This window comes from Herpailurus yagouaroundi, unplaced genomic scaffold, assembly GCF_014898765.1.
Source record: "Herpailurus yagouaroundi ecotype Mexico unplaced genomic scaffold, PumYag 199, whole genome shotgun sequence".
Lineage (NCBI taxonomy): Eukaryota > Metazoa > Chordata > Mammalia > Carnivora > Felidae > Herpailurus > Herpailurus yagouaroundi.
Window position 1 is genome coordinate 4,776,908 of NW_024412430.1, and position 17,936 is coordinate 4,794,843.

At 46.2% G+C, this 17,936-nt stretch overlaps 1 protein-coding gene and 1 long non-coding RNA gene across 9 annotated transcripts in view; one reads left to right on the forward strand and one right to left on the reverse strand.

Annotated features, from left to right (window-relative positions):
* PRUNE2 (prune homolog 2 with BCH domain) overlaps nucleotides 1-17,936 on the forward strand; it is a 274,947-nt gene that overhangs the window by 194,704 nt on the left and 62,307 nt on the right. For all 8 annotated transcript variants that reach the window (XM_040449313.1, XM_040449305.1, XM_040449310.1 and 5 more), the window contains exon 9: nucleotides 112-874. In XM_040449313.1, the coding sequence (XP_040305247.1) occupies nucleotides 112-874 (763 nt within the window). The remainder of the gene's footprint in view (nucleotides 1-111; nucleotides 875-17,936) is intronic.
* Nucleotides 13,893-16,282, reverse strand: LOC121013609 (uncharacterized). Its single transcript, XR_005782804.1, has 2 exons — nucleotides 16,134-16,282; nucleotides 13,893-14,050 (listed from the first exon to the last, which is right to left on the reverse strand). It is a non-coding gene; the product is annotated as an uncharacterized LOC121013609 (long non-coding RNA).

Here is a 17,936-nt window from a genome sequence, read left to right on the forward strand (position 1 = left end):
AAGTTCTTAAATTTCTCTCCCCTTAGATGGGGCATTTGCAAAGATCACACATCTCATGATGTGTTCATGAAGGCTTGTTCTCCTCTTCTGCCCTTCACCTTCCGCTTCTAGGTGCCAGCAAGGGAATATCAGAATTGGAAGAAGAAAAAAGAATTCCGACCCAAGGGCCTGAGCAGGTAGCAGCGGAATCCAGGGAAGAAAGGTACACAGAGAGGAATGAAGATAATCACGCAGCACACATGGGTTACATACTTGTCAACCATGAAGAAAATTCACCCGCAAAGCCAGAGGCCTGCGAGGCAAGAGAAAACACATCTGAATTAGACGAGTTTCACGCAGGTTCTGAAGAAGAGATGTCAGGAACTCAGCTGGCCGGCTTCCGGGATTCATGTCAGCTTGCCTCTTTAAATGAAAGACGAGATCATTCTGCAGAGAGACTGTCTCCCCAAGGTGAGAAGAGATCGGCTCTTGAAAGCCCTGGGCAAGACCAGAATTGGATGGTCTTGGGCCATAGCGAGGTTGGTGACGAGTCGTTGGAAGCTAGGAACTCAGGGCCTGGATGGGCTGGCCAAGCTGTGGAGTCAACCTCTGATTGTGGCGTGGGCGAGGGTGCCCAGATGCAAGTTCTAGGAGGCATGAAGCCTCTGGAATCCTTAGCCCTAGAGGAGGCCTCTGGTCTGGGCAGCCAATCGCGGAAGAGCAAGAGCCGCGGTGGGGCTGACCCAGGTGCAGTTATGCTGCAGGCTGTCGCCCATGACAATGAATGGGAAATGCTTTCACCACAGCCTTCTCAGAAAAACATGATCCTTGAAACGGAAATGGAGGAGGAGACAGAGTTTCTTGAGCCCGGAACGAGGAAGCTGAGACCGAATGGGTAAGCAGAAAGCTAGATTTATTTATTTTTTCCTGAAAAACATCGTATTCGAAAACTGGGGAAATGGTGAAGGCCTGTGGAATATGAAGAATACGTAGATGATAGGAGCTTTGCTTCTATGTATTGTAAACCCTCAGGAGAAGCAGCTGCTTCAAAGACAGTGGCCACAAAGACAATGATACTTTGTGTGTGTGTTTAGCCAAAAAAGCCCCTTCAATTTCCACCCAGAGTCTGTACTTACCCTTCCAATCCTTCTACTTACACCACCTACTCAATACCTATTTTACTCTTAAACAGGCATCTGGAACCAGAAAGGGGAGGGCAGTTTGCTCACAGTATCTCACTTAATATTTCCAACACCCCTGAGGCGTTGGGTATTATTCCCTTTATTTTGCACACACTGGTGAGGGCGCCTCGAAGAATCAGAGTGAACCCTCTGGGCTTCAAAGGTTTTTCACGTCCAAAGCCAATAGTTTTCCAACAGACACACTGCCTATCTTACATAAAAGGCACTTCTGATTTTCTGCGATACCTACCTGACTCCTTGGGGCTAAGGAGACGCCTCAGCAAGCTCAAAAATCTCAGTGTGAAACCTTCACTCCCCAATTGGCTGGAAGATTGGCAAACAAGTGATTCATTTGTTCGTTCGTTCGTTCGTTCATTCATTCATCATATGGTGTCTGAGCCTCTGCTTCGTGCGAGTTTCTGGGTAGCTGGTGGATATATAGCAGGGAACAGGATGTGATCTCTGTCCTCAAGCTCCAAGGCCCTGTTGATACCAATGAGGGTCGTTCATTTCTTTTCATTTGTCCCGATAAAGCCCTCTTCCTCCCAGGGACAAAAGGGAAAATGTGACCAGTAAAGGGGAAGGTCATCTTTCCTCTTTAAAAATACAGTGGAGGGGCGCCTGGGTGCCTCAGTCGGTTGAGGGTCCGACCTCGGCTCAGGTCATGATCTCGTGATTCGTGAGTTCGAGCCCCGCTTCGGGCTCTGGGCTGACAGCTCAGAGCCTGGAGCCTGTTTCAGATTCTGTGTCCCCCTGTCTCTCTGCCCCACCCCTGCTTGTGCTTGCTCTCTCTGTCTTTCAAAAATGAATATACATTTAAAAAAAATTAAAATACAGTGGAAAAGAAGGTATCTTTTTCCCACTCATTTAGGGAGTATAAAGAACTATGCATACCATGTACTCACTGTGAGTCAAAGAATCCAGATTCCAGCCTGGCTCTGCCATGACTGGTTGTGTATTTTAGGATTAACCCTACGCTCAGATTTCGTCATGCATAAAATTGGTGGGTTGGGCTGGAGGATCTCAAGGCTTTCTTCAAGTTTCCATTTGTGTGAACTTACTTTGTGTGTAAACAGACTGTGTCCGGGAGAGCTGTGGTGTTCACAAACGACATTTCCCCATGAAAGGAATACAAAAAGCAAGAAGGAACAGCAGGGGTAGAGAGGAAGGGTTGGGAAAGTGCCACAAAGAGTTAAAAGCTGGTCTTCAAGCGCAGCTTCGGAAACCCAGACCTCTTCAGTTGGCCTCATCTTTCTTTCTCCCTGTCAAGCTATTTCCTTCCCGAGAGACCCCAGATCCGTTATCTGAAAGAGAGTAGCAGATGCATCCCAGCAGCCCTGCTGGCATTGTTCTAGATTGAGCTAAGGACTCAGGCAGCCTGGGCTTGGCTGAGCTGTGGTTGGTATCTCGTCTGCGTTTTGCACGTGTCCCCGCAACCCCACAGATGACCCTGTTCGGTGTTACCATACCCCCCCTTTCTTTCAATACAGTTTCCTGGCTCATAGTTTTCTGCTCAGCCCCTGCAGTAATGAACGTTTTCTCACGACCGGGGGAGGGGCGCAGAATCTCCTGCCGGCATTTGTGTTACCTTTTGCGTAAATAATTAACTCTCAATGTATTTAAAAGCTTCCCCTGTGTGCTAGGTTTTGAGAGGGTGCAGAGTTGTCTAAAACAGTGATTCTCTAAGTAGCGTCCTAAAATCGGCAGCCTCCGGGTGCCTGCCTGACTCAGTCAGTAGAGCATTCGACTCTTGATCTTGGGGTCATGAGTTCAAGTCCCACGTTGGGGGTAGCGACTACTGAAGTCAAAAAATAAACTCAGCAGGGGCGCCTGGGTGGCTTGGTCGGTTAAGCGTCCGACTTCGGCTCAGGTCATGATCTCATGGTCTGTGAGTTCGAGCCCCGAGTCAGGCTCTGTGCTGACAGCTCAGAGCCTGGAGCCTGTTTCAGATTCTGTGTCTCCCTCTCTCTCTGCCCCTCCCCTGTTCATGCTCTGTCTCTCTCTGTCTCAAAAATAAATAAACGTTAAAAAAAATTTTTTTAAATAAAATAAATAAATAAACCCAGCAGCCTCAGAATCACCTGGCACTCGTTAGGAATACGAATTACTGACCCCACTCCAGGCTGTTCCTGAACCAAGAAGTTGAGGTGGGGTCCAGCCATCAGTGCCTTAACACAGGTGATTCTGCCGCACGCTTAAGTTGGAGAACCCCCGGGCTAAAACTTACTCCCAATGGGAGGTGACAGTTTACTAAGGGAATCAAACACAGGTGAAGAGGCAGCTAATAGTGTAACATGTAAATCAAGATAGTTAATGACCAACACATGTATAAATATGTATCACGAGCACTTGTCACGGAGCATTGAGCCCTGTCTATGGGCTGCATCATATTACCATGGCAGGAATCACACAAGGAAGGAAACTGATGTTCAGAAAGTTGAATCACTTGCTGTGGTTTCCAGTTAGAAAGTGAAGAAGCTGGCATTTGAATTTAAATCCTTCTGTGTCCAGGCTGTGTGCCAATGCTAGTAAACTAAGAGGGGGGAGGCATCGGGGTGCCTGGGTGGCTCCGTCGGTTAGGCATCTGACTTTGGCTCAGGTCATGATCTCACAGTTTGTGGGTTCGAGCCCCGTGCTGGGCTCTGTGCTGACATTTCAGAACCTGGAGCCTGCTTCAGATTCTGGGTCCCCCTTTCTCTCTGCTCCTCCCCCACTCTCACTCCGTCTCTCTGTCAGAAATAAAAGAGGAGAGGCATTTATACAGGGTGCTTTCGTGGAGGAGGAATAAGGGGTGGCCTGTTATCCAATAGCATCAGGAGGCAGACTGTCCAGGGGCCCCGATATGTTAAAGGGCCCTGCAAAACTCTGAAATGCTCGATACGTTAAAGGGCCCCTGTGAGACTCTGAAATGCTTTTAAAACCTAAAGAAAAAAATGATTATACTCCTGTGTGGATTATAGTTTTTTTCTACCAATGCAGGTGTAAAATAAAAGTTTTGGATTTTTTTGACTGAAGGCAGGAGCTCATGAAGGTAACAGTGCCTAAGGCCCAGCAAAGTCATACTGTGGCCATAAGAGGTGTAATTCGGGACAGGTGTTAAAGGAAGGTCATAATCTGGAAAGGCAAAGAAGAGGGTGAGAGGTCAGCCAAGTTGGCTAGAAAGAGTGAGCGGAAGGAAACCATGGACACAGGAAGGTAATCCCAGAAGCAATATAAGATAGTCCTACTTTTCCAACTAAAAATCTGGAAACATCTGACACAGAATTTGATCATAGGACAGGATGAAGACTGTCCTGAAAAAAAAAAAAAATTGGGTTTTCAAAATTGGGTGCCTACGTGGCTCAGCCCATTAAGTGTCTGACTTCAGCTCAGGTCATGATTTCATGGTTCGTGAGTTCGAGCCCTACCTCGGGCTCTGTGCTGACGGTGCAGAGCCTGCTTGGGATCCTCTGTCCCTCTTTCTCTCTACCCCTCCCCTGCTCTCTCTCTCTCTCTCTCTCTCTCTCTCTCAAAAATAAATATTAAAACAAACCCACAGAAGTGAGCTGATAGTGTATGCAACATGACGTATCAGCCACAAACTGGCTTCTAGCCCTTCCCTCCCCCAGCTGCACCCCCTCACTCAGCTCCCACACCGTTCTGAGATTAGCAAGCCACATTGTCAAAACGCGAGGAAGCTTTAGGAGGTGGCTTTTCTCCTTGTACTCCCCTGACTGCCTCTTGTTAACAAAACTTGTTATGAGGGCGGGAGGGAAACTCTCCCTTGAGATTTTCAGCACCGTGTTCTGGTTCCCAGGCCCAGTCTTCCCTCTTCCCGGAGACTTTGCCAACACCCCGGTCACGCTCGAGCAATACAGCCACCAGCTCAGAATCGCACAGCAATTCCCGAGACAGGGATGGGTATGCCTGATCTTCCCGAGGTGGTCACAAAGAACATCGGCACAGTCGTCTGCAACAAACACAGTTTTCTTAAAATGAAGAGCCATTTATGTGTTTATTTTAAAGAAGGCAGGGTTGCAAGGGTGTCATGTGAAAAAAAGGGCAACGTGATTATGTACGAGTCAGGTCTCTCCAGCAAAACAGAACCAATAGGAGCAAGAAGAGATATCTCTCTATCGATCGAGAGAGAGACAGAGGGAAAATCATTTCAAGGAATCGGAATCGACTCACCAAGGTTTAGGGACTGGCAAGTCCGAAATACGGAGGACAGACAGGCCAGCAGGCTAGAACCTCAAGCAAGAGTGGTTGCAGTCTGGAGTCTGAATTCTGCAGGACAGCAGGCCGGAAACGTAGGCAGGGTCTCTCTGTTGCAGACTTGAAGAGAGTTCCCTCTTTTTGGAGAAACTTCAGACTTTGCTCCTCAGGCCTTCAACTGACTAGATAAGGCCCACCCACATTCTATGAATAATCTGCCTTATTCAAAGTCTGCTGAATCTGCCTTATTCAAAGTCTGCTGATTTCAGTGTTAATCACATCTAAAAAAATACCTTTACAGTATTATCTGGACTGGCGTTTGACCAAATAACCGGGCACTGTAGGTAGCCTAGCCAAGTTGGCACGTAATATTAACGATTGTGGGTTATATTCCAAAGCCTGAACAACATGCTAAAGGAGCATGAAACCGTTGACCTTCGTAAACTCACCACCATCTGAATTCTGTAACAATGGGATGATCGATAGACAAATATCGATCCTTGGGTCTTGGGGTAAGGAAAGAGCTGTGCAGGCTGATAAAAGGAAATAATTTCCAAGCAGAGCAAGAAAACAGATTCTATGTGCCTGGTCTCTTGTAGATACATGCACAGGGGAGGGCCGCAGGGCAGGGAGAGGCAGAGGAGAGGTGAGCGAGGGGGAGATCTGGCACATGTGCTTTTGAAAAGGTATTTAGGGGCGCCTGGGTGGCGCAGTCGGTTAAGCGTCCGACTTCAGCCAGGTCACGATCTCGCGGTCCGTGAGTTCGAGCCCCGCGTCGGGCTCTGGGCTGATGGCTCAGAGCCTGGAGCCTGTTTCCGATTCTGTGTATCCCTCTCTCTCTGCCTCTCCCCCTTGCTCGCTCTGCCTCTCTCTGTCCCCAAAATAAATAAATGTTGAAAAAAAAAATTAAAAAAAAAAAAAAGAAAAGAAAAGGTATTTAGAAAGAACCCGATCCTTGTATTTGTGGAGCTGTAGCTTGTCGTCTCGCTCCAGGAGGTGAGTTATTTGCTACTCTCTAAAGTAAAAATGACCTTCAAACACAATAGACGTCATATCCACACAACCTGCTTCTTGTGGTCATCTCTGTGCATTCTTTCTTTTTGCATGAGTAACGTTGGCCTTTTTTTTTTTTTTTTTCTTCCCCGTGACACCATTAAATCGTTATACGGTTTTCACGAGACCTTCTAAACCCGGACTTTTTCTGTCTAGGACTTACGGTTGAGGAATTAGTACGTGGGGTCTTACCCCCAGGTGAATGCTGAAAATAAAAACAAAAAAAATTTTTTTTAAAAACAGGTAAAGAAATAACGTGACTCTTTCAGTGTTGGGTAATGATACGTTTGGGCGCTCAGAAGAATCAGGCTCTTTGAGCACATGCTACCCCCTCTCTGGGTCTTGCTGTTTGGACAGGCTGATGCCCAGCTGCACACATTTGCCCTTTCTCCGAGGGAAGCCGATACTCCATCAACTACAGCGTTGCCTTGTTTACTCGAGGTTACGTGGCTTTGCCCCGAACCAACCCTGGAAGACCAAGCTTGGCACTGAGTCTGCGTTCGTTTATTTTCGTGATTCTATGTGATCACTTGGTGTGTTATGTTTGGTGGCGATTAAGTATCATTAAGAGTTCTTTAAATCTGCGCTTCAATTCAGGCCTTCGTCTCCTTAAAAAACATTTTTTTTTTCATGTTTATTTATTTTTGAGGGAGAGAGAGACAGAGTGTGAGCTGGGGAGGGGCAGAGAGAGAGGGAGACACAGAATTCAGAGCAGGGTCCAGGCTCTGAGCTGTCAGCACAGAGCCCGACGCGGGGCTGGAACTCACAAGCCTTGAGATCATGACCTGAGCTGAAGTCGGACGCTTAACCGACTGAGCCACCCAGGCGCCCCTTCCTTTTGGGGCAAAAAAACCCAAAAAATTTTGCTGCTTTTTTTTTTTTTTTCCCCAAGTCTCTCCACCAGCCCCTCCTACCTCTCCACCTCTGGCCAGCCCTACCCAGAGCAGACTTCACATAAATCTGCTCGCACAACTGCCATTTGAGACAAATAGGGCCAGTTTTATTATCCCAGCTTCATAGATAAACAAACCAACTCAGCAAATGAGCTGTTAATGTCATCCAGAAATGAGAAAGTGGGAAAACAGGGACTGGAAGTTACGTCGTCTCCCTTCCAGCCCAGTGCTTGTGAGTAAGACACAGAGGCTGAAACAATCTTTTTTTTTTTTTTTTTTTTTTTGTAATTCTGTAGGTGAATGCATCTCTTCCTCCTCCCGTTGTCCCATGGAGGGGTACATCAAGTTTAATGGGCAGAATTCTCAGAGTGTGATTTGGAGAATAACTGAATCCAAACTCGCCTCTGACTCTTCACACTGTCATGCGACCTACTGAGCCCTTTCATGCCTGGACACGTATCTCCCACCACAGCAGATTAGTGACGGTCCCTGTGTATCAGTGAGCTTCTCCCCATCTGTGGTTTGCGGGCCAACTCGTGTGGCCAGAGGCCAGAGGGAGGTGTGAGAGAATCAAAACCCTTCGAGGTGCATCTGAGTCTTCCCAACTATTTCTAGATGTGGTATCTTGTGGTAAAAGGATTGTTATAGCAAGAGAAAGCCCTGAACGCCAAGATGAGGTGGATAGAGCAAGTCAGCTGTCCGTGGGAGGAACACCCACAGAGGAGCCCTCTCGTGCCGTGTTGGCTTCTAGTCTGAGGAAGAATCCAAGGTATTTCTCCAGCTGGAATGGTGAAATGTCAGAACTAAAGTCAGGAAAAAAAAAAAAAAAAAAAAAAGACTCCCAGGAAAACTGATGGCATTTGAGAAAGACGAGAAGCCATGGCGTTCAAAAGCAGGATATGTTTGTCTGTCAGGGACCCAGCAGGAGAGAGATGACACATTCAAATGAGGATAATTCGACAAATATTTAATAAAGGGAGTATTTGCAAAGACAGAAGCAGGGATTCACAAGGAAGGGTGTAGTAGCTCAGGAAGAGAAACAGTATAGCTGTTATCTGAGGCCTGGGGGGCAGGGGGTGGAAGGGGAGGGTGATTATCAGAAGCGAGAACAAGAAATTTCCATTTCCCTGAGAAGAGCAGAGAGGCCTAGTGTGGAGGGGCACAGCCAGCCAGGGAAGAAGCCAGACGAGTGCATGGAGTGCGTATCCTGACTTCTCCACTTTCCTCCCGCTGATCTCCCACCGGGGCCCCTAAAACCAAGTGGAACTCAGAGGGGGAGAGAGCCTCCTGGGACAGAGAGCAGGACAGGGAAAGTAAGAGGGTGAAGCTGAAGAAGCAAACAGATGTTATTCACTACAGCTGGCTTCATTAGAAAGCAATGGAACCTCAGCTCCTGAAGAGCAGACTGAGATAATGTTAACCTACAGGATAGTTAACGATCCCCCCAGCGCGTTGGATGATCTGTTTCCAAGGTCCACGTGAGAGTTCTTTTGAAACCAGGGCTGTCAAAAGTCACCCCAGGATTGGGTCACACTTTGTGGAAATCCACGCTATGCCAGTGGACCAGACTGGGATGCTGCCTCCCCTCCATTTTAACTGTTGGTTAAGGGATGTGGCTTCTTTTAATGGTCAACATACGCAAGTTTGGTGCTAGGTAATGGCCAGGCAGTAAAATTTTTAATTCACTCCCATAAACTATCTCAAAATGTTGATCAACCGGAAGATTGAGTGAAAAACACGTAACGCTTGTTACGTAATGCTTCTATACAAGTCCCCGACTCTGCCCAGGGTTAAGTTCAAGCCAGCAGAAAACTATACACTTGCCCCATGTCACAGAGGATACCGTGAAGTCTCTCTATCCTATATATATATATTTTTTTTTTGTATGCCATTGGCTCATGCTGATGGAAGACGTTAAGTCAGCCCAGTGAAACTCATCTGTATGGCAAGGATGTTGTTGAGAGCATGATTTCCTAATCGGGGAATACCTGTGCTCTTGTGAGCAAATCCAATCCAGTCTCCATCCTGACTGTTAAGGAATGTGACTTCCTTTAATTAATAGCACTTATATAACTGATCACGTTTATCCTTTTGAGTTGGCCCCTTGAAAGCTCACATTTCACAAATGTATCACTCGCCCCTATCGAATGAATAGAATTCTGGAACACTTATTTTATTATATTCATCCAAGTCCTAACTCCATGATGTGATCCTCTCACTATTTTTCTTTTTCAGCTATGTTTTTTAAGGCTTGTTTAAAAAAAAGTTTTATTTATTTATTTTGAAAGAGAGTGAGAAGGCACGGGTGGGGGAAGGGACAGAGAGAAAGGGAGAGAATCCCAAGCAGGCTCTCTGCATTGACAGTCCAGAGCCTGACACAGGGCTTGAACCCATGAATCCATGAATGAGATCATGACCTGAGCCGAAACCAAGAGTCGGACGCTTAACTGGCTGAACCACCCAGACGCCCCTCTTTTACAGCTACTTTTAAGTCATGTGATGGTGGTGGATTTTTTTTTTTTTTAATGTTTATTTATTTTTGAGAGAGAGGGACAGAGACAGAGCGTGACCGGCGGAGGGGCAGAGAGAGAGGGAGACACAGAATCATAGGCAGGCTCCAGTCTCTGAGCTGTCAGCACAGAGCTCGACGGGGGACTCAGACTCACAAACCATGAGATCACGACCTGAGACAAAGTCAGATGCTCAACCCACTGAGCCACCCAGGCGCCCCTAGTGGTGGATTTTTACATATCTATTAATGTCCTTAAATGCATATATCCTGTTCATGGTTCTTCTGACAAGACTTCTTTTTTTTTTCCTTGCTTCTTTGCCCTTAGCACCTCTTTTAAGTCCTTGCTCTTCCTCCATCCTATTTCCTGCACACTGAAATTCTACTTTTCACTTAAGACCTAGGCCGAGATGCCATTTCCCTCCTAAAACATTCTCCAGTCTTTTCAAACAGAAGGAAGCCCTTTCTCTCCTGAATCGTCCTAGGCTTTGCACCTGTTTTGTGGCCTTCCTCACATTCTGCCTCTTGTTGTATTTATCAGAGTCTTTCCTATTCATGCGCCTGGATGGAAGCCACTAGAGGCTGTGGTCATGGTGCAGACATCTTTACTTCTGTCATTGCTGCAAACAGCGTTGATACTCATAAAGTTGTGGCTTCGAGTCAAATATTAATTGAAGGGGGAGAGCAAAGTCATTTAGATGAGGGGATCTTAGAAACCTTAGTGGAGAATCTAGTTTCCTTCTGCCATTCAAAATCATTTAGATTTTCATAGATGACATTGGCCTGGCGTTTTCCTTCATCATCCGGCTCTTGTCTAGTTTGGGAATCAAAGTTATATGCTTCATGGCACCATAAAACAAACGAGGGAAACTTCCCTCTTTTTTCTCTTCTTTGGAATAACTTGTATAATCCAGGGGGATCATCTAATACATGAGGATGGAGCCGTATTTATAGAATCATCTGTGTCTGTTGCTTAGTTGGAGGGATAGATTTTTTTTTTACTGGTAATTTTATTTCTTGGTGATTACTGGTCTATTCAGGTTTTCTAATTCTTCCTGTGTCAACTTTGCTATTTAATATTTTTCTGGAAAATTGTCCATTTCATCAGTTTTCCAAATCTTCATAATAAAGTTGTTCATGTATTATTTTTTCCATCTGCAGCTACATTCTTTTATTCCTAATATTATTTATTTGTATCTTCTCTCTTTTTTTTTTCTTGTTCAGTCTTTCTAGAGATGGGTTCGTTTTCTTTTTTTTTTAATATTTATTTATTTATTGAGAGCCTGAGAAAGAGCGTGAGCTGGAGAGGGGCAGAGAGAGAGGGAGACACAGAATCTGAACCAGTCTCCAGGCTCTGAGCTGTCAGCACAGAGCCTGATGCGAGGCTCGAACTCATGGACGGTAAGATCATGACTTGAGCTGAAGTCGGACGTTTAACTGACTGAGCCACCTGGTGCCCCAGAGATGGGTTTGTTTTCTGATAACTAGATTTGATCTTTATTGTTTTCCTTTTGTTTTTTGTTTGTTTTCCACTGTATTAAATTCTGCTTTCATCTATTCTTTTTCTCGATAGCTGATGGTTTTCTTCCCCTCAGTATGTTTCATGGTCTTTGTATTTGTCTCAGAGGTCCCTGCTTAGCTGAGCACCAATTACTATTTGCTTCTGCCAGCATCTCCATAATTGAGCTACAAGTTCATACAGTGCCATAATACTTACGTTCCCCGACTGTTCACGAACGATTCCAGTCCAAGACAGAAATTGAAGATTGGAATTACTTGTCAGACCTGGATCTTTCAACTAGCATTATTGGACATGGCCTCCTTCTCCACTTATTATAACGATCTGGCTGAGTATAGTGACCTCCCCAAGCCCCAGTACTCTATCAGTCCAGCACACAAACACTCTACTCAACCTTACATGGTGGCCTTGCCCTGGTCGGCCCAGATGGATCCTTCAACTACACTCCCGTCTCCTCCTATCCACCTGGCCCTACAATCCATACTCCGCTGACTGGCTTGAGTGAGACCTTTCAAATGCAAATATCTTCCTTTCACTACCCTCTTTCTTAAAACCCTCCAATGTTCTCTTATTTATTTTGGAATATAATTCTGATTCTTTACTACAAGCCTATAAGGCCCTATGTGTCCTAGTCCCTGCTTACACTTCTGATCAGTAAGAGCACTCTCTCCCTCAATCCTGAGGCTTGCACACCAGACCATTTCCAATTTAGTGATTTGGTGCCAGCGGTACTCTCTGTCTAGAACTCTCTTGACATGGCTGGCTTATTCTTATCCTTCATGCCTCCCCGGAGAGCTCTTTCTTCTATAACTACTCCGCCTCCAATGGCAGAATGTGTACGGCCAAGTTATTCTACGCAGCGGTTCTCAACGAGGGGCGATTTTGCCTCCCCACCTCCCCACCTCCAGGGACACGTGGCAATGTCTGGAGACATTTTGGATTGTCACACTGGGGCAGATGCTGCTGTCGTCTAATGGGCAAAGGCCTCGGATGCTGCTACACAGCCCACACCACAGAGCAAAGGATTATCCAGCCCGAAGTGTCAGTATTCCCAAGGTTAAGAACCCCATACTTCCCACTGCCCTGTCTTCTGTTTACTTGTTTAGTTGATTTTGTTCTGTCTCCACGTGGGAGAATGCACTCTGCCAAGTTGTTCCAACACAGTTTGCCTTGAATGAAACTGATAACCTCTGGTGTTTGCTGCTTCCTTTTCCAGGGGACATGTTGTAAATTTAGCTCGGGAGTATCTTAGTTTGGGCTGCAACAGATTCCCACAGATTAGGTGGCTTATAAACGACAGAAATTTCTCACCGCTTTGGAGGCTGGAAATCTGAAATCAGGGTGCCAGGAGGGTCACGTTCCGATGAGAGTCCTCTCCTTGGTTGCAGACTGCCAGCTTCTCACTGTGTCCTCACACGGTGGTGGAAAAGAGCAAGAGAGCTTTTCCGGGGTCCTTCTAGAAGGGCACTAATTCCAGGGCACCTGGGCAGTCAGTCAGTTGAGCTTCCAACTCTTGATTTCAGCTCAGGTCATGATCCCAGGGTGTGGGATCGAGCCCAGTGTCAGGCTTTGCACGGAGCATGGAGCCTGCTTGAGATTCTCTCTCTCTCTCTCTCTCTCTCTCTCTCTCTCTCTCTCTCTCTCTCTCCCCCTCCCCCCCGCCCTTCTCTCCTGCTGCTCTTTCTCTCTCTAAAATAAATAAATAAATAATAACAATTAAAAAAGAAGGGCATTAATTCCACTCACTAGGGCTCCACCCTAATGACTTCATCTCCTCCTAATTATTTCCCCAAAGCCCCACCTCCACCGTCCGTCACATGCGACGCGGGAGTAGGGTTTCAACAGGTGAATTTGGGGCGGGGGGGGGGGGACACGGACATTCATTTCATAATGAAGGATATGTACCTTTTCAGATGTTGCGAAATCCATCTTTCCCCTTCTTTTGAAATTTAAGACTATAATGACCTATTTTTTTTTTAATTTTTTTTTTCAACGTTTATTTATTTTTGGGACAGAGAGAGACAGAGTACGAACGGGGGAGGGGCAGAGAGAGAGGGAGACACAGAATCGGAAACAGGCTCCAGGCTCTGAGCCATCAGCCCAGAGCCCGACGCGGGGCTCGAACTCACGGACCGCGAGATCGTGACCTGGCTGAAGTCGGACGCTCAACGGACTGCGCCACCCAGGCGCCCCTATAATGACCTATTTTTAGTGTCCTTATACTTCTTCTGGCAGCCGTTCCCCCAGGAGATTCTTATCCCCTTTCACTTTTCTTAAAGTGATGTTACCTCCTTCTCTCGGCCTCCTGGAGAAGAGCAGGTGTGCCTGTTCAACTTGGCCTCCACCAGTCTGTCCCGAGAAGTAAAACCGTTCTACTTACTTAATCGTCTCTTATCCCATCAGCTCAGGTAGCAGTCGACAATGTATATCTTCAAAGACCTTTTTCATTCTTTTTTTTAACCTTAACTTATTAAACGATGATTTGAATGTCTTGGGCTCTCAAAGCATAAAACTCCCCTGGAGAGTTTGACGGCTATCACACCCTATTTGTCTATATAATGATCAGGATGCTACTTCTTGCATTTAAGCAGTAATTCTTTTTTTTTTTTTTTTAAGTAATTGTAACTGCTTCAGTGCAATGGATAAAGTAATACGTTTCCTCAAGTGCCCGGGTGATTCTGAGTTAGGACTCTTCTGCCCTGGTGCTGTCTGAGAGAACATCCTACAAGACCAAAAGAGCATCATTGGTGAAAACAGTGTCCCACACTTCCCCCTTTAGTGAAGTGCCCCTTAAATATTTTAAAGATTTCTATGGTTGGCTTCGGGACTTAATCAACTTACATATCAGCTGCTGACTTTTTTTTTTAAGTGTTGATTTATTTATTTTGAGAGGGAGGGAGGGGCAGAGAGAGAGAGAGAGAGAGAGAGAGAATCCCAAGCAGACTCTGCGCTGTCAGCTCACAGCCCGACTCGAGACTCGATCTCACAAATCCTAAGATCCTGACCTGAACCCTGAGACCATGACCTGAGCCGAAATCAAGAATCGGATGCTCAATCGGCCGCGCCGGCGAGGCATTCCCCAGCTGCTGACTTTTAAAACGGATCATAGGATAGATTTTTTTAGGATAATTACCGTGTCTGTTCTACAACATTTAGCTCCCCTTTCTGCAGCAGTCAGCAGTTGCCTTTTCCATCCGAAAGGGGAACTCCTAATGAGCTCGCACCTCACAAAGGCAAGACCCCCCGTGTTTAGCCTTCAACCTGGACACCCAAGGTACAACCTGCCTGGATGGGGGGGGCCCGCTCGGCGTTCTTCCCTGACAGCGTCTGGCGCGTCTTGGCTTTGGGAAACGCACTGACGCTTTTGGGGAGCCTCTGCCAGTCAGTGACCCTGCAAAGTCACACCTTCCTGATGCCCACCCCCACCCTTAGTCTCCTCCAGAAATTATTTCATCACTGCTCATAATTCTGAAGAATTTGGCAGGCTTTTCACTTAAAGAAAGATACAGACAAATTTCCTTCTTCCTCTTTTCCCTTCCCCACTGCCCTCCCACCGCCCCCAACAGCCATGGTGAGGAAATGAAATGCCCTTCATTTTAAGAATAGGAACGAACATTACTTAAGTACTTATCATAGCCAGGTCCTCTGCTGGGTAATTCACTTTCTTATTTTATTAGTAGTGGATCAATTAGAATAGTACCTAACACTGCCCTATCGCCCTATGGTAGTCCCTTCCCCCCCACCAAACAAACTAAAAGGTCATGTAACACGGAACTTCTAGCAGTCCAGTTCTGGGGATGGTACCCATAGTTACTTTCTTGCATTGACACTTTGCCTGGTGGGGATCAGAAATCTTTGGTTTGTCTGACAATATACTTTTTGTTCTTTGAAGAGCAAACGAAACCAATCACGCCTTTCTGTCATGTAAACGTTTCGTTCCTATTTCATTTACCTTAAGCATGTCAAATATTTCTGTTAGCCTTTTTAGAATGAATAATTGCATTGATAGCTAACATTTACCGTGCGTTGATTTTCACCTAAACTCTTTAAAATTTCTACCTAGATCGGCTCAGTTGGTTAAGCATCAGACTCCGGCTCAAGTCATGATCTTGCGGTTTGTGGGTTCAAGACCCACATCGGGCTCTGTGCTGACAGCCCGGAGCCTGGAGCCTGCTTCGGATTCGGTGTCTCCCTCTCTCTCTCTCTGCCCCTCTTCCGCTCACCTGTCTCTCAAAAATAAATGTTAAAACAAACAAACAAACAAGATTTGTACCTAGATCATCTTTCTTTAAAGTGCCATTTTTACTGGGGCACCTGGCAGGCTCAGTAGGCAGAGTGTGCGAATCTTGATCTCAGTGTTGTGAGTGTGAGCCCCGTGTTGGGCACGGAGCCTACATAAAATTAAAATTAAAAATAATAATAATAAAGTGCCATTATTATTATTATCCACCTGCAAATCAGTGGTCAGAGGCACCAGGAAGTTTAGTCACTGGTCCAAACTCGCTAATAAGTAGTAGAAATTAGAATCAGACTTGGGCCTCTGACTTCAGGGTGTACCTGCTTTATGCTCACCCACCTGTCTTCCAGCAGCCAAAGCTGTGTGGTTCTTGGGCAAACATCCTAACCTTCTCTGGAACCTCCAGTGGGACTTTATGCACCCCATCATGCTTCCAAAGTCCATTTTATTACGGCCTTAGCCACTGTCCACAAAAACAATCACGCTGCCATCTCACCGGGTATGCTGTGAAGCTACAGGATTTTTTTTTTTTTTTAAAGATGTTTCAGGGAACTAGATTCCTTCTAACCTGTGCTTTGAGCCCATTCACATCCAATCTCACTCAGGAACAGGGGGTGCAGCAGTTTTTCCCAGCAGACACCAAAATCAAGGTGGCGTTTCTGACTCCGCCACCTGGATGAGAGAGTATTTTGTGCTCTCAGAGGAAACTCTGCGCAGCCCAGCTCCACCCCCAGCCCCAGCGTCAGTGGTGGCCTGTTCCCTGGGGGGGGGGGGGGGGGGGGGGGGGGGGGGATCTGGGAGGCAGGTGATCATCCTTATTTAGATGTGCCAGTGATCATGTGACCAGAAAATGGAGGCGAATCCGTATTTCCACTTAACTGTTCCAGAAGGGAGATGCTGAGGAGCTGTAAGGCAGCATCCTCGCCCTCCCGGGAGCCAGCCTCCTCTTTTCCTTCAGAAGGTAGGTGGGTCCCGGGGCGGCTTTGGGACGATCGCGTGTCTGAACGACAGATTGCGATGGAGAGTGTTCTGGAGGACGGGTCTGTTGTTGCTGGGAAGTTGGAGGGGGAGCAGGGAGGGGGGATGGGAGGATGCGGGGGCTCCGCCCAGCCCCCTCGCCGGTGACAGCTGGAGGCCGCCGCGTTTCATTCTGTATCAACTCGGACCGGAAAGGCTTGTGGTCTTTGACGCTATCCCCTGCCCCTCCCTTGGCAGTCAGGTAATTAGGGAACACAGACTGCACAGCTATAGACATTGTTTCTTCCTTTAGGATGAAAATGGAGATAGAAAATCGGAGGAAGTGACAATTTGGGAACTGCTTAGGATATTAATTACAGTGTCTATTTGACAAGCGGATCGGCCCTGGCCCAGTGGCATTTTTATTTTTTATATCCTTGCTAATAGTTACTGAAGCTGGTAACACACACTTCTTTTTTCAAATGAATCTTGTAATCCTTAAATCTTACCTAAATTCTAAGCTGCGGATATAGGTCATCCTCAAAAATGGGCTTGTGTCGTTCTCTACCGCCTTTTCAGAATCGGGAGATACAGTACCCTACGTACAGCGTATCAATATTTCACTGAGATACTAAGTTATATGAAAACTAAAACAAAATGACCACCTGGTCAATTTCAAGCAAGAAATACACAGGTTATTAAATTCCTCTGTGGAAACCAAAAAACAAAACTAGACCCCCCACCTGGAAGTGATTTAAAAGTGATTGTTCCTGAGATCCGAGTACTGGTCTTGGTGATTTAAGGGAGGGAGACCTCATCTGTGTATAAACCGCCCCCTTCTTTCATATAGGAACTCTTGATGTGGTGTCCGTCTTAATGCAAACTGCCTTGTGAGAGGAGCACAGCTCCCAGGCTTACCCACAACTGGATGGCTGCCCCAGGCCGCTCCCACAGAGAAAACGGGGGCTCTCACCCTGTGAGACCATTCCAAAATGTGCGATTTGATGAAAGTTCTCTTAAAATCGTAACTGATCGTGTTTGCAGAATGTAAGATCTGGAATCATTAGATTAAAATTCCTGGTGATTAAAAAAAAAAAAAATGACCCATGACATTTCTCTTAATTGCTGAGAGACTTCTGAGCTTTATTGATTAATTACACATATTCAGGGTAGTCAAAGCTTGGTACTTTAAAATGGCTTGGACCTTGCTTTGCAACTCAGAGACAAATAAAACATTCAGCAGCACCCGGACATCCCCGAGACGTCGCTTTGTAATGCAAAGTTCCCCTTTATGTCCTGAATAAAGTAAAGCTTCAAAGATGCTTAAGGATAATAAGCCAGAGTCTTCTATTAACAAGAAGGCAAAGTAACGTTTTTCCATGATTAGGGTTCTCTTTGCTATATCCCAGTGACT